This window comes from Canis lupus, chromosome X (genome assembly GCF_003254725.2).
Source record: "Canis lupus dingo isolate Sandy chromosome X, ASM325472v2, whole genome shotgun sequence".
NCBI lineage: Eukaryota > Metazoa > Chordata > Mammalia > Carnivora > Canidae > Canis > Canis lupus.
The window spans coordinates 15,875,504-15,892,526 of NC_064281.1; the positions used below are offsets into that span (position 1 = coordinate 15,875,504).

General features: G+C 42.9%; 1 protein-coding gene across 21 annotated transcripts in view; it reads right to left on the reverse strand.

The window, feature by feature from the left end:
• The window catches only part of MAP7D2 (MAP7 domain containing 2), a 108,522-nt gene that overhangs the window by 1,489 nt on the left and 90,010 nt on the right, over positions 1-17,023 (reverse strand). For 13 of the 21 annotated variants that reach the window (XM_025438240.3, XM_025438226.3, XM_025438222.3 and 10 more), the window contains 8 exons: positions 16,457-16,725; positions 15,717-15,843; positions 10,131-10,428; positions 9,018-9,122; positions 7,392-7,448; positions 6,868-6,946; positions 6,016-6,202; positions 2,969-3,245 (listed from right to left, as the gene is read on the reverse strand). In XM_025438240.3, the coding sequence (XP_025294025.1) occupies positions 2,996-3,245; positions 6,016-6,202; positions 6,868-6,946; positions 7,392-7,448; positions 9,018-9,122; positions 10,131-10,428; positions 15,717-15,843; positions 16,457-16,725 (1,372 nt within the window). In that variant the 3' untranslated portion in view covers positions 2,969-2,995. The remainder of the gene's footprint in view (positions 1-2,968; positions 3,246-6,015; positions 6,203-6,867; positions 6,947-7,391; positions 7,449-9,017; positions 9,123-10,130; positions 10,429-15,716; positions 15,844-16,456; positions 16,726-17,023) is intronic. The other 8 variants (XM_025438230.3, XM_025438309.3, XM_025438304.3 and 5 more) reach the window with 3 other exon arrangements.

Below are 17,023 nucleotides of genomic sequence, written 5' to 3' on the forward strand. Positions count from 1 at the left end.
CCTGTAGGATGCTAATATCCCAAACTCTGCTTTCCTAATATCAGTGCTGCCCCCAACCACTGTGACAACAAAAACCCCCAACAAACTCCCCCACAATAAAAAATCTTAAAAACACATTTTAAGATTTCAGAGAACTTATTTTAAGAAGCCAAATGCAGTCAAAACAAGCAACTAACACATGCTTATTTATTTCTATCCCATTCTTTTTATTTTTTAAGTTTTTATTTTAATTCAGTTAACACGGTGTACTATTCGTTTGAAGTGTACATTCATTTGGGGAATATAAAAAATAGTGAAAGGGAATAAAGGGGAAAGGAGAAAAAATGAGTGGGAAATATCAGAAAGGGAGACAGAACATGAGAGACTCCTAACTCTGGGAAACGAACTAGGGGTGGGGGAAGGGGAGGTGGGCGGGGGATGGAGGTGACTAGGTGACAGGCACTGAGAGGGACACTTGATGGGATGAGCACTGGGTGTTATTCTATATGTTGGCAAACTGAACACCAATAAAAATAAATTTATTTAAAAAGTGTACAATATAGTGATTCAATGCTTCCATGCAACACCCAGTGCTCGTCACAAGTGTACTCCTTCATCCCCATCACCTATTTAAACCACCCCCCCCCCACCTCCTCTCTGGTAACCAGCAGTTTGCTCTCTAGAGCTAAGAGTCTGTTTCTTGGTTTGCTTCTTTTTCTCCCTTTTGTTTGTCTGTTTTCTTAATTTCCACATATGATGAAAATCATATGGTATTTGTCTTTCTCTTACTGATTAATTTGACTTAGCATAATACTCTCTAGGAACATGGTTTATTCTAAAACTACCTGCCATGCATACCCTTTCATGTGTGAAAGGGCCACAACTTCTTTCCCAAGAGCCAAGAGAGGTGAACTATTAAGATGTACTGTCTACAGCTGACAGCTGAGCACAGGAAGATGTACACAAAATACAGTGACCCTGGTCATGTGGTCTCCTCAACCTGTTTCCTCATTTGATTTTAAGTAATCTCTGCACCCAACATGGGGCTCAAACTCATGACCCCGAGATCAAGAGTCGCATGCTCCTCCAACTGACCCAGGCAGGTGCCCCAAAATAGACCTTCATATTCTTTTTAGTAGGCTCTATGCTCAACATGGGGCTTGAACTCACAAACCCATGATCAAGAGCTGCATGCTCCTCTGACTGAACAGGCATCTTATGTTTCCTCATTCGAGAAACAGAAAGGTTGGACTATATCCTATCAGGCATTGAAGTTCTGTTATAGGAGTGGAGCGTAAGAGACTCTTAACCATAGGAAACAAACTGAGGGCTGCTGGAGGTGGGATAGGTGGGGGATGCGGTAACTGGGTGATGGGTATTAAGGAGCGCATGTGATATATTGAGCACCAGGTGTTATATGCAACTGATGAATAACTGAACTCTACCTCTGAAACTAATGATATACTATATGTTAATTAACTGAATTTAAATAAAGTTAAAAAAGAAAGTGAGAGTGTGCTGAGAATATAAAAATGTTTTGAAGACTCTAAAATGGGAAGACAATTGGAATTAAGTTTTGAAAGGATTTAATGATAGATTGTAATTATGTTTTCATCATCAAAATCAAGCCCCAAACTGAAGTAAATCCAATGTGAGGTATATATAACTAAGTCCCATAAATTCAGTGTTTAAAACCCACTTTTGCAAGAAAAAATGCCAAAGGTGAGGAATAAAAGCTTCAGGACACAAACTTCAGTTCTCCATCCTCCCACTCCTTCTGATGTGACCCAAGATTAAATGTTTGCTTTAAAAGATTCCAGAATCGGGATCCCTGGGTGGCGCAGCGGTTTGGCGCCTGCCTTTGGCCCAGGGCGCGATCCTGGAGACCCGGGATCGAATCCCACGTCGGGCTGCCGGTGCATGGAGCCTGCTTCTCCCTCTGCCTATGTCTCTGCCTCTCTCTCTCTCTCTCTCTCTGTGACTATCATAAATAAATAAAAATTAAAAAAAAATAAAAATAAAATAAAAGATTCCAGAATGGGTTAACAAAATAGTGAACATTTGGCCCAATGCTCATCACTGTAATATAAATGACTGTAGATAGAATGTGGGATGTCATTGAGTAAAAGTAGGGGAGAAATTCATTTTATTAATATCACCATGCACCACTATTACAGCATTTTCTCTTTGCCTCTAAAAATGGTGCTACTCCATATAGATGCCTGATCAAACTTTCAGAAGTACTCTCAACATACACACCCATCCACAAACCCCAAATAGCAAGAGCAGGCATGGTGGGGTGTGGCACTAAAGGCTCTCATACAAAGGATTTACTTGAATCCATCTCAATTATTATGTGTGTGCTGCAGTATATACTATATATAGGTTTTCCTCCTATCTGAAAGAATGTTCCTATGAAACCTCTTGTAGCATGGCGTAAGGTTAAGAGGCAATTACCACTAACTTACATGAAAAAAATTTTGAGTATCTCCAGACCCCAAAAATAACCTCTTAGGCTTTTCTGATACCTTAGAACACATCTTGCTAATGGATGTGCAAAATAAACGGAGAGAAAGCACAGATGCTCACAGACAGTGCAGAGCTATGGCAGCTGAATGCTGAGGGCAGTTCTCAGGAAGGAGCTTGGTGGAGACACTTTGACTGCTTAGGGCACATGCTGCTTCTCTAACAGCTGGCTCCAAGACAAACACTGAATACAATTTTCACATTTTGTCGTTTTTTGTAAAAGTGAAAACCCTCTTTGGATTACCTTCAGTTAATGTAAACTGGTACTAATGTAGATCTTTCATAAACTACATTTGGCATAGTGTGAACTTTTGAAAAACGGGTGATACCTGTATTCATATTCACGTTTCTATTTTTCAAATAAACCTAACCATCCAAGAGACTGAGTGATGTTTCTCCCACCTTCACAAACCCCAGTTGGAGAAGTATAGATTTAGACTATAATTAAAAGACTGTACGGTACCTTTCACTAAAGAGATGGATGTATTTGTCAACAGAAGGTGTTCAGAGTATTTTCTTGGCCAGGACTGTTAAATCCTTCAATCAGGTTTTTGTTACAGTCATCCAGGCTGAGATTCTCACTGGATCGCTTAGGGTACATGGGGGGGCCGGTGAAATCTAAGAGATCTTGAAGAGCTCGGGCATTACCAGTTCCATTTTGGTCCAGAGACACCCCAGGAATCATTTCACTTACTGGTGAAAATTCCGGGATAGAGATAAGCTCTTCCTTCGAAACAGGACTGGAATGTGGGGGTGGGAGGGCAGGAAAGGAGAGAGGTAGAGAAAGAGGCAAAAATTAATTCTATTTGTGATATTTTGTTATACTACCTTTCTAGAGAAGATGGATTTAGAGCCAGAGCTGGTGTGAAACATACTACAAAAAATACAAGTTAGTTCAACTCTGAGACACTGATAGACGCAAGGCCCCCATGGAGGAGAACAAGGGAAGTGGACTGAGTAGGGCTGTGAAGGCCAAGCTCACACTGCCCCCAGGAAATAAGAAAATAAGAACCACAGGCTGACCAACACTCTACTGCAGAGAAGACAACCACTTCCAAAACCTTCAAAATGGTAAAACCAAATAAAAAGCAAATGCTAGAAGTTAAAACTGAGCAGAGGAAGGGCCCTAATCAGCGCTGGGGCTCCTGGTCCTGCTTTTCTCTAGCAGTACCACCTTGGACAAGCTGCTTTTTGTCCCCTGGCTCCAGTTTCCTCTGCTGTACAATGGGGTGAACAATCATTTCTTCCTACCAGGCTCCTGTGAGAGTGATGTGATCATACTGAGGAAGTCTGTGTGGAGCCACCTGCAGTTAAGTGTTCAGTTTAGGTGGGAGGCATTGTGAACACGGACCTATCCAGTCACCTGCAGAGCAAATCTCTTCCATCTTCCCTCTCTAAAGTGAGAGCCCACTCTACCCACCCTGACTTATCCAGCTCCTGCCCAGCAGGCCTGGCTCGCTCTCTCTTCAACCTAGAGATAGAAGAAGTTTCATAGCTGTGTCAACCACAGGCCTAGCTCAGATGAGTGGTGGGCTGGAATGTGAGGTCCCATCATTCAGTCCTTCTTAAGAGCCAGAGTAAGGCTGCTGCCAGGCTCGACTGTTCTTCCTTTATAAGACCTGAGAGAAGAATCTACAAAAAAACCGTGGAACTGAAAAAACTCAGAAAATCCATTTCCTTCATACTCAGCCTAGTTAAGGGGCAGTAGCAGATCTAACACCACTTCTGGTGGCTGGAGCCTGGGCAAACTGCCCCATTAGCAGAAACACCCACCCCATCTCCACCTCACCTTGCCTCCTTTCCCTGGGTTTAAACAGCTGGTCAGAGTGTGGGGAGGAGAAATGTCACAAGCTTGGGTACAACCTCCAGGAGTCATCTCTCTCTAAATGCAGAGGTGGCTAGAGGAAAACTCGGAGCACACACAAAGCCCCTTTACTTTCTTGAACCCTGGCTGATGCTGTGTCTTATCCTCTTTCCCACTCCAAGAGACATAAAGAAAAAGCAGATATAGGCTCAACATGGGGTGGGGGCAGAGATGTTGTGCTAATATTTAAGATGCCTCAGCTGTTTTTCCCCAGGGGCTGAGGAGAGGGAGACTGGAGGCAAGGGCTGTCTCTGTAGAATTTGCTCTAGTGGTCACAAGGAGCTGGACCCAGGGTTTTTACATATCTGGCTCAAGGCCAGAGTGCACAAGTTGGGATATTTACAATCACTGTGCCCTAGGAAAGACCCATCCTCCCCAGATGAAGCTGAGAATTTGCAGCCAAGGAGAGAAGGGTAAGCTCTGGCCTGCTGGAGCTCTGACAGAACTTTGCAAAATGCCGTCGCTGCCGCCTGACTCAGCTGCCCCCACTCAACTGCCCTGCCCAAGACTCTCCATTTCAGTGTCTCTGCTCCAACCACATGCTAATTGAATTCTTTTATCTAGGATCAATTTGCCAGGTGGTATTATCCACAAACACATCAGTTTAAGAATTCCTTAAGATTTTAGTATCTGAAAGCAAATTAGATCCTTTATCAAGTCTCCAATGACAAGTTTCTTTAACATGAGACACTGGACACTGAGTCCTGCTGGTATTCTACTTGGGTCCTCTTGGGTGCACCCATCTGCCAGCTGCAGAGCAAGCAGACTGCTGGTAGCTCATAGCTGCCACTCTTTCTCTGGACAACTGCCTTTGGCTACTCGGAGCCCTATGCCCACAGAAGTTATAACTGCATCCCCCACCTTGGGTGACCACACTCAATGACTGATGGATACAGTGGCACAAAGGCTGCCTCCCTTAATCAGACCACTCTGGTGGAAATTCATCCTCCAGAGTTCCTGTAGGATTACCTAAAACAGAATCTTTGCTTTTTTTTTTTTTCAGGTTTATCTCTGTTTATTGTTTTCAAAACAAAACTAAAAATCACCACTCAAAATCTCTGAGAAGAGTGCTCAGCTCAATCACAGTTAAAAGCTTTATGTAATTTGCAGCCAGAACATCATGGACTGGTGGTCATCAATGAGAGCTTCTGGCATGGCCCAGACATGGGCCCGGGAGCCCCAGCACTTCCCCCAACCCCATCCTGCTTCCAATCCTACACTTGTTCCAGAGAATTCTCCCTATAAATCCCATGCTTTAGAATACTTGTCACATGCTCTACTTATTTTAAAAAAAATATTTATTTTAAAGAAAGAGAACACGCATGTGTACAAGTGGGGGGAAGGACAGAGGGAGAGAATCTTCAAACAGACTTCCTGCTGAGTGAAGAGCTGGACATGGGGCCCGATCCCACAACCCATGAGATCATGAACTGAGCTGAAACCAAGACTTGGATGCTCAACCCACTGAGCCACCCAGGCACCCCTCCTAGGCTCTACTTCTAAGGAACCGGACCAAAGACTCTAATAAAACACTGATAGCTTTCCTGAATGGCAACCAAACCTACTTTAGTTGATTCACATGTGTAAAAGATGAAAAAAATCAACAGAGGCAGTGATCAACAAACACTGAAAATAAATCAACTTACCTCACATCCATAGACTGAACTTCTTCAGTTGAATCATCCAGACTGTTTGATTTCCCATCAATGGTGTCCAGATGAACAAGTCCCCCAACTGGTTTAAGCCCATTAGAGAAAATGTCTCGGGGAAAAGTTTCTGGCGCAGTACGCCCCACACCATTAACTTCCTGGCAGGTGTTTAATCCATTTATTTCTGATTGAGAACACAAAGTCATTCTGTTAACCATAAAATATCCAGAACAATGAAATAACTGCTTTACCAACAGTATTGCACTGTTTTGCAAAAAGAACCCCATATCATCAGCATCACACAGGGAAAAGAAGACTAATGACTTCATCAGTGTCTGTGCAGGACTCATGACCCACCCAGGAGGCTTGGTGTCATATACTGTACAGGTCCCCAGGTTCTGCAAAGTGTTTTCTTGAGCCCCAAGGCAAAGGAGAGATAGAGTGCCTCTGAGATGGACACGCCCTTCTGACATTGGCTGCCATGGTATATACACAGCTAAGGAGTTTTAAGTATACTCGAGAGAGAAGAGCTGGACTGGCTAGAAGTCTAGAAGATAGGAGAAACCACAATAGTATAGCAGAGTCAGTTCTGAATAGAACCTGACCAGCTGGTAAGCTCCCTGGAAAGTAGCATGGGCCAGCAGGTGGCCGGCTTTCTGTGCTGGGACTATTAGAGTACCACTTTCTGAATGGACCTGACAGAACTGTGGTGGACATGAAGACTCTCCCAGCAGGGAAACTACACAGTCCCCTTCCAGCAATAACACTCTGAAGACCCACGGGTGCTTGCCCCCCATAGGAAGGGCTATGCTGAAAGGAAGGAACCAAAGAACCAGTTCTCACACTCACCTATTTTATTCGGGACAACTGGTTTTGTCTTATTTTCCACACACACAGCAGAATGAAGCTCCACCTTTGGGTCTTCCTTCTGAAAACAAATACAGGGAAGGAAGACTTTACACAGAAAGACAGGTGCTTCTGAAAAGCACCAAAGGATATTTGGAACTATGCTGAGCCATCTGCCTGTTCCATGGTAATTCTTGGAGTCTTCTGAGCTTATTACAAATCAGCTGTTTCCCTTATTAATATGTCACCATTTTCTGTTTTATTCAGGGACTACTGTGCCTCTCTCTGCATCCCTACACCCTCTTATTGGAGGAAATTTTTCATTACCACCCTGTCTCTGAAACTCCTCTCTTAGACTTCTCTTTCCTTCCAGGTACTGACAGCTTCCTTAATCTAGCCAGGAACAAAGTAGGAAGAGTTCAACTTTTCTGGCTGTTCCTCTGCAAGACCTACAATCCCACTGAATGTACTGTGCCATTCTTTTCTTCTCAGTCCATAAATTATCAAAATGGCACTGAACACCCTACCTTCACTTCTGGAGACACATCACTCTTCCTTGTTCTCTTCATGATTTCATCAATTCTCTAGAAACCAAAAAGAACCAGGTAAAAGGTCTATAATATCAAATACATATAAAAGCAGTTGGTTCTCAAAAAAAAGCAGTTGGTTCTATATGCAATTTAATGTCAGAAAACTTGTAAAAGAGAAACATCAGCAGAGGATAATGAGTACAGAAAGGTTTTCCATCAGTTTTGCAGATATACACCTCTGCCCTATGAACAAAGTCAGATGCTTGAGAAGTGAAATAGTAACCAGAATCAATGGTTTGTACCCCATCTTTTTCCTTCCTCTCCTTAGACTATCTGAAAATCAACAAATCACCATCTGTCACTCTAGAGGACCACCCTAGAGAAAGTGAAGCTGAGGTGCAGGTCAGAAGGGGAGGCCAGAGATTGGTCTCCTAGCTCTCAGGCTTAAAGTAGTACAAAGTCTGGGCTGGATCTAGGACACCATGGGAATGGAGCTTTATAATCAGCCTCCTTAAACCCAACTTTATCCCTAATTACATAAAATGTAAATAGATAAAACACTCCAATGAAAAGACAGACTATCAAATTGGATTAAAACAACAAGTCCTGGGGATCCCTGGGTGGCGCAGCGGTTTGGCGCCTGCCTTTGGCCCAGGGCGCGATCCTGGAGACCCGGGATCGAATCCCACGTCGGGCTCCCGGTGCATGGAGCCTGCTTCTCCCTCTGCCTGTGTCTCTGCCTCTCTCTCTCTCTCTCTGTGACTATCATAAATAAATAAAAATTAAAAAAAAAAAAAAAAAACAAACAACAAGTCCTAACTATATGCTGTTTACAGGAGATTCTTATAAGGACACACATAGGTTCAAAGTAAAAGGATGGAAAAAATATTTACCATATAAACACTAATCATAAAAAGGCTGATAAAGTGGACTTTAAGACAATTATTACTGGAGATAAAGATATATTAGCAATAAAGGGGGTCAATTCAACAGGAAAACTTAATAATCTGAAATATGTATTTACCTAACAGCAGAGTTTCAAAAACATAAAACAAAAGTTGGTAAGAACTGGAAGGAGAAATGGATAAATCCATAATCACAGATGGAGCTTTTAATATTCTTCTCTCAGTTACTAATAGAACAAGGTGACAGAAAACCAATGGGATACAGAAGATTTTTTTTTTTAATTTTTATTTATTTATGATAGTCACAGAGAGAGAGAGAGAGAGAGAGAGAGAGAGAGAGAGAGAGAGAGAGAGAGGCAGAGACACAGGCAGAGGGAGAAGCAGGCTCCATGCACCGGGAGCCCGACGTGGGATTCGATCCCGGGTCTCCAGGATCGCGCCCTGGGCCAAAGGCAGGCGCCAAACCGCTGCGCCACCCAGGGATCCCTTTTTTTTTTTTTTTAAATTTTTATTTATTTATGATAGTCACAGAGAGAGAGAGAAAGAGAGAGAGAGAGAGAGGCAGAGACACAGGATACAGAAGATTTGAACAGCACTATCAACAAACTTGACCTAATTAGACAATTTTAAGATCCCTCTACCCAACAACTACAGAACAGAACTGGATTCATTTCCTATTCTTGCCTCACCCTAACTCCTCCTGATCCTTAGCTCTTACCTTCTTCCTCTCCAGTCGCTCCTGCTCAATCTGCAGCATGATCTGTTCTCTTTCTAGACGCATCTGTTTAGCTGCCTCCTGGGCCTTTGCTTCTGCTGCTTCCTTCTGGCAGAAACAGGTAAACCAAGGCACAGACTTTACTAAGCTGAGAAAGCACTGTAGTGGGATTCCTTGGGATATGCACATGTTCTTCCACATTATCATCTACCTCAAAGTGGATATTGTTCTCAATATTCAGTGTGGATTTACACAGCCTGCTTTATGACACAGAGACATCCCAGGCCTCACTCACATAGCCTCAGTCCATCATGCAAATTACCTGCAGATAGTTCCAGTACTGCCTGCCAAGGTCTTCCTGTGTCTGAGAGCAGTCTCCTGTGGCCAGGAGTTACAGAAACTTTTTTCTTTTAAATATTTTATTTATATATATTTTATTATTTATATGTATTATTTACCTATTAGTGTGTGCACACGCAAGTTGGGGGAGGGGCAAGAGCAGAGGGAGAGGAAGAGGGAAAGAATCCCAAGCATACTCCAAACTGAGGATGGAGCCTGATGTGGGGCTCGATCCCATGACACCAAGACCACAACTGGAGCTGAAACCAAGAGTTGAACGCCCAACTAACTGAGCCACACAGGTGCCCCAGGAGTTTCAGAAATTTAATTCCCCAAGGAGTGACCTACAGCCATGAGAGGCAGGAGTTGACAAATAATCCAGTTTACTCAATCCTCAGAGGGACCATTCTAAGGCATATTCCACAGTTTCTTAGAGTCCCAAAGGAACTAACTCCCAGTGGTCCATAGTAAGCTACTCACTGGTGCACGTACGCTGGCATTCCCCTCACTTACCTACCAGCTTCCTGAGATCTTATCCCAAATAAAGTACTGGCATCCAAATTCTCATCCTAGGGTTTACCTTTTGGGGAATGTGAACTGACATACAGCAAACATTACAAAATTCACTTTTATTGCCCAAAGTAACTCATACTTAATAACCAGTCTTGTTAGTTTAAGAAAAAACTTCAAGTATTATGAGTCATTCAAATTTAACTAATTTTACCTAATACTAATTAAACCCCTCAAGGAGAGTCCATATGAAGAGTCATACAGTACCTGCTTTTCAATCATGGCTTTTTCTTGCTTCTCCTTTTCTTGTTTTTCCTTTTCTTGCTCTTCTTTTAGTAACAGCTCCTCCTTGGCCTTTCTCTTAGCCTCCTCTTCTGCCTTTCTTTTTTCTTCCTCTTCCTGCCGCTTCTTTTCTTCTTCCTGCTTACGGGCTTCCTCTTCTAGGCGAAGTCTTTCCTCCTCTGCCTTTCTTTTCAATTCCTCTCTCTCCAGCCTTTTGAGAACATAACTGTTGTTAGGAGATGATGACATGCTCAAAAGCCAAACTGCCAAAGAACTGTGTGTGCTGACAGGAGAACATAAGGCACAACATAGTTACAGACATGTGCACTTGAATTAGTATCCACTCAAGAAACTGACTCATCCTTCCTGGAAAGCCATACATTTACCAAAAAAATAAAATACACACACACACACACACACACACACGAGTTGACTTTAAATTCTGTTAATACCAAGAGTAATGATGTATTAATTTGTGAACATACCCTAATGAAGACACAAATGTTTCCTAGTCAACCTACAAATGACCACAGCTCCATCATTCTTACTTAATGACAATTCTTTTAAAAAACTAAGTGAAATAACTACTTAAAACTATCTGAAGCTAGAAAAAAACCTACAAGTGTTTCAATGGCTACAACTATGGCAGTTGGCAATTTAAGAGTAGTGACTATGAGCTCAAAAAGTTTACTTTGGGTTCCAATTGCTCTATGACTTCTGAAGTAGCAAGTGGAAAGTGAAAGAAAATGCTAAACAGAACTCTTATATTTAATATAGAAATTAAAATATCTATTTCTTGGGATGCCTGGGTGGCTCAATGGTTGAGCGTCTGCCTTTGGCTCAGGGCATGATCCCAGGTCCAGGGGTCGAGTCCCACATCGGGCTCCCTGTAGGGAGTCTGCTTCTCCCTCTATGTCTCTGCCTCTCTCTCTGTCTCTCATGAATAAATAAATAAAATATTTAAAACAAAAACCACATCTATTTCTCATTTGTTTTGCCAATCTTAAAAAATCTCTTTTGGGGGTGCCTGTGTGGCTCAGTCAGTTAAGTATCTAACTCTTGATTTTGGCTCAGGTCATGATCTCAGGGTGATGAGACAAGAGTCTCACATCAGGCTCTATACTCAGTAGGGAGTCTGCTGATTCTCTCACTCTATCCCTCTGCCCTTCTTCCCACTCATGCTCTCTAAAATAAGTAAATAAATCTTAAAAAAATAAAGTGTTAAAGAATCTTTTATTATTTGCTTTATGAAAATTAAATGATATTTAGGCATTTTTCATCCACAGATGAGTGGTTGATAATAGAATGATAAAGAGCTCTAAGCAGTGAGAGAAAACCCTATAAAGTGTAAGTGTTTGTTTTTACATTTCTAACATTTTTCCGGCTCACAAGTGTGTCACTTTCCTCAACTATAAAAAGATTAAGTAATCATATTCATCTTGCAGCGTGTACTGAATGGCAATGTGATATATGGGCAAGATCAAGAGTGCACCTGGGGTGCCTGGGTGGGTGTCGGTTAAGCATCTGCCTTCAGCTCGGGTCATGATCCCAGGTTCCTGGGGTCCAGCCACATGTGGGGCTCCCTGCTCAGTGAGGAGTCTGCGTCTCCCTCTGCTCCTCTCCCTGCTTGTGCTCTCTAATAAATAAAAACTTTAAAAGATTCTCTCTCTCCCTCTGCCCTCCCTACCAAAATATCAGGACTTAAAAAAATATCCTTCTGGGATCCCTGGGTGGCACAGCGGTTTGGTGTCTGCCTTTGGCCCAGGGCGCGATCCTGGAGACCCTAGATCGAATCCCATGTCGGGCTCTCGGTGCATGGAGCCTGCTTCTCCCTCTACCTGTGTCTCTGCCTCTCTCTCTCTCTCTGTGTGACTATCATAAAAAAAAATTTTTTTAAAAATCCTTCTGTCTTGCAGGAACTGTAGAGGCAGCTGGCCTATGTATCACCAAAGAAATACATAGGTACAGAAACACTGAAAGACATTAGCCCAAGACTAATAGTACACAATATATCCTACATTAGCAAAAGTTGCAGTGTCTGAAAGCATTGCTGGGGCAGCCCTGGTGGCCCAGAGGTTTAGTGCCACCTTCAGCTCGGGGTGTGATCCTGGAGACCCAGGATCGAGTCCCACATCAGGCTCCCTGCATGGAGCCGGCTTCTCCCTCTGCCTGTGTCTCTGCCTCTCTCTCTCTTTCTCTGTCTGTCATGAATAAATAAATAAAATCTTTAAAAAAATAAAAAAAATAAAAAAATAAAATCTTTAAAAAATAAAAATTAAAAAATTAAAAAAAATAAAAATAATAAAAAAATTTGTTCCATTGCTGGAACAAATGAAATTATTAACAAACATTCTAGAGAACTCTGGACAAGAGCATTATGGGGCCTAATCAGAAAGAAACCCCACTTCTTAGATTTCTCAATGAAAGACCAAATATGTTTAACACAAGATTAACAAAATGGGTGTGTCGATAACAAAACTTATCCAAAGATTGATTAAGAGCACTGTTTTAGTTCTTATCCTTCATTTGACAAGATGGTTTTGACTATCTCTGAGAAGTTAATACACAAAAGATATATATTGTATATGAATTAATATACAAGCTACTTCACCTTTATCTTCATCTTCAGGATCTGAAATGCCATTGTTTCTTCTGTTTTACCATAAGGACTTCAGAGGTGCCTAAAGCGCGCGCGCACACACACACACACACACGCACACACACACACAGAGGAAACATCCTCTTGGCCCATAAGTCTCCCTAATTCTCATCATCAATGTAAGTACAACACACATTCCTCCCCACAAAGCCCATGAGTACCTGCTTGTCCCTTTTGTTATACACAAAATACTCTCCATTAACCATACTCCATTTCTCCCAAAGTAGTTCAAAACTAGCTTCCTATGTGAAACTGAGTCCCTCAGTATACTCTCCAAGGATGAATATTCTTTCTCTACCTGCTTAAGAAACCAGAGAACATGGATTTGGTCACTTCTCCAGTGCTGCTGTTACAAGCTGCCCTACCTCCTTGCCCTTGCCATCTTTACCATGGGTCTGGAGTTCACAAGAGCCATGTGCAATTCTATCACCCCTCTGTCTTAATTCCTGTCACCTACTCCAAACCCATCTCCTTTCCTTGCCAGGTAGAAAGTACCAAAAAACTATGCATCATGGTCATCATATAGCATATGCATATGGTAGATGCATCCCTTATCCCTGTCAATGGCCTTTCATGCGTGTCTTTATGTAATGACCCCATCTCTCATCCTCCAGCCCCTGGCCCCTCTTGTACTTGCACCACATCCCTGACACGTGCTCAGCCTTGAACTATTCAATCTGTGAACAAAAATGTGGGTTGCACTATTCGCTCTTCCTTGTGTGTTTAAAAGTTTTCATTAAAAACAAAAGCTTAATCTTCAACATCCTGAACTTGCCATTCTTTGATCTGTTTTCATCTTGTCCTTCAGCACCTTCTCTCTGGACCTGCTCTGGACACACTGAATTTGAGATGCATTTGAGATACACTCAAAGTAAAGCATAAGGCAACTGGGATATGGCCTCTAGGTTCTAGACCAGTGTTATCCAGGAGAACTTTCAGTGATGAAGGAAATGTTCTATAAATTTGTGTTAACCAATATGGTAGCTACTAGCCATGTAGCTATTGAACACTAGAAATGTGACTAGTACAGCTGAGGAACTGAATTTTGCTTAATTTTAGTAAATTTGCATTTTGGTAGTCACATGGGAATAGACGGCTATAGTAGTAGACAGTACAGCTCTAGCAAGAGACTGGGCCATAGGCACAGATTCAGAGGTCACCAGCATGCATGTGTTATTTAGTGCTTCCCTTGTACCAGGAAGTATTAAAGGTTTACAAAACAATATGAAATTAGCTTCAGAAACAGATGGTAAATGAGGCAAAGGGAAAATGAGGGTAGAAGGGGAGATGAGAGTAGAGTTGGTTTAATACATCAAATGCTTACCATGAAACTGTTATGTGAAATGTGAGCCCCAAATCTTTTGAAGCCAGAGGAAAATGGTCAAACAGGAGGGAGCACCACTGCTCATGGAGGGCTTGTCAGGTGAAACTGGCCTAGGACTTAGGGTTAGGAGTCAAGGCAGCATGTGAGAGGATGGGAGGTGGACAGAGGAGACTGAGGAGGAGAGGTAAAAGAAGCAAGGGCAAGCTTGATAAGGCCAAAGTCAACAAAGAAATGGATTAGGAGTCTGGCAATTTGGAGGAATGGTGAGTGTGAGATATGAACATGAGTTGAAGAAATAAAGACAGAAAGTACAATCAAGTCTTTCAGGAGCTGGGCTGTGTAGGAAATGTGTGTGAGAGAGAGGGTGATCGCTGGAAGGTAAAGAACTTCACCTTCCTAAGCATACAGCCACAATCATGTTACTTACCTGCCCAGAACTTGCAATCACCAAGGCCTGTCATTTGAGGTCCTGTGATTCATCTTAACCTCCTGTGACCTCTTTTCATAATCCTATGGCCCACTCAAACCAGCCCAAACACACTACTCAACAAAAGATCTGTCACTGTTGACCAGAGGGCTGGAGGTGGGAAAATCATCAGAGAAGTACAGAACTTGAAAAAGGGACAAGTAAGACCTACTGCCCGTCTTTAGAAAAAAATCAGTAAACCTGTAATTAAAGACCACAAAAGACTTGCCAAGGTCACTTAAGGATCAAGGCAATCCTATATTATTTATCACTCTAAATTCCGTACCAGTCTTGAAGTGCTGTGGCATGGCTTGCTTCCTGTCAAGTTAATTCCCTAAATATATTGGACTGCACTGTGTGATTACCCTGAAAGCTTCTTTATCAATTTAATGATAAAATCTAGCTTGTCCTTCAACATGCATTCTTTTCTGAATACAAAGATCAGAAAAGGCAGAACTATCTGTACTTTGACTAAAGTGTCCTGGTACTAACAACATGGTGGTTCTCACACTTTGGTGAGCTATTAAAACAGGATGGGGCCTAGGTCTGTGTATTTTCATTGCATTCCCTGGATGGTACTGACACCCCCTCCCATATTTAAGGACCACTACCATGATGTCTTCTGTTGTGCTCCAGGTTTGGAGTCCCTGTACCTTGTTGCTTGTGGACAATGACATCAGCTTCCACCTCATCTAGGGGCCTTTGTTCAACCTTCCTCCTTCTCACCTGGGGGTGTAAGTTAGGAAAATTTAAGGAAAAAACATGATTTGGGAAGCAGAACCAAGATCTCTACCATTGGAACCTCCTGTCCTCAGGGAGAACGTCATTCCATGAGCAATGCTCAAACTCCCCTGATAGCTCTATGAGGCCTGGCTGGTCCTAGAGTCCAAGGGAAGAATGGGAAGTTATTGGTAACATTTAGATCCAGTCTTAAAAGGGCAACATTTCATCACTGTTAATTTCATCTAGTAGAAGACACAGTCTCCCGAACACCTGCCATACAGACCTGTATTTCTGCCAAGTTTTTATCAATAATTCAAACTCTAAAAAGAAAGGAGAGCTGCTCTTTCTACCATAGCTTTTTATATAAGATGGTAACGAAACTCTGAGCAGCCCCCATACCTGTCCTGTTCTTCTTTCTCCAGCCGTTCCTGCTCCTCCTGCTCCTTCTGTAGCCGGGCTTGTCGTCTCTTTTCAGCCAGGATCTTCGCAGCCTCTCCAGCATCAGTGGTGCCTGCTGTGTGCTTCCCTGAGGTTATATGAGAGGAAAAGATCATGGGAAATGAAATACTGATTGTACTCACAATCAGTGTAGCTGCCACTTAGAAACAAAAGTCCAACTCAGTGGGTAATGGGAAATGCTGCTGGGAGAGGTACGATTAGCCACTGAGCAGAGAGGCTGCAGCAGGATGGCTGTGACCCTGTGAATGCATTTCCCAGTGGAGGGTAGTGGAAAGGTGAAGAGAAGAGACAGGGTGGCTAGCATGACCCACAGGAACCACCACCACAGTGCCCATCTGGGTGAACTCACTGCATCTAGCATAAAAGCTTGAAGGTCTAAAGGAAGACCTTCTCTGTGGGAAGTGCTGATGCTGGCTGGATGCAGCTCAACACCCCCATGAAATTCCAAAGCCATGACCAGTGTCAATCCCTCCTCCAAGGGATCCATAGGAGACCAAGGGGAAGCACTCAGGGGCAATGTGCAAGCCTGAGAAAACAGCATGAGGGCATGAAGTTGTCAGAGGGAAAAATCTCCTTTCCTTCTTCCCTCCCAAACATGAGACTCCCACATGGATCGGGCAAAGAGAGAAACAATATGTAAAAGCCACGGCCTGGGGGCAGCATTGACAAGAAGGTCCTACCTCCACTGCTCTCAACCTTCCCTCCTGTGACCACATGCTTCTCAGTGACATGTTTGTCTACCACATGCTTCTCTGGGGCTTCTTCTCCATGCAGGCCAGCTGCCTGCTGAGCCAGGACACTTTCCCTTTCCTTATTGCTCTTCTCTTTCTCTGCTTTCCTCTTTGGTGTTTCCTGGTTGGGAAAGGTGGGTAAGCGGTACTTCACAGGAGACCCTGGGTATGACGGCTTCATATTCTTTGGAGACTGTGGATATGCTTTTGAAGTTGCCCTGGAAAACCAAAAACACACCAGCAGATGATTACTGGGCCTGATCACAGAACCTTCTCTCTGTTCCTAAGAGGCATGGTTCCAAAAAAGCTGAAATAATTTCACTCAACACAATGTCTTTAAGGTCCCTGGTTCCCTTTTTTTTTTAAGATTTTATTTATTTATTCAGGAGAGATACAGAGAAAGAGAGGCAGAGACACAGGCCAAGGGAGAAACAGGCTCCATGCAGGGAGCCCAATGTGGGACTCAATCCCGATCCCAGGTCTCCAGGATCACACCCTGGGCTGAAGGCGGCGCTA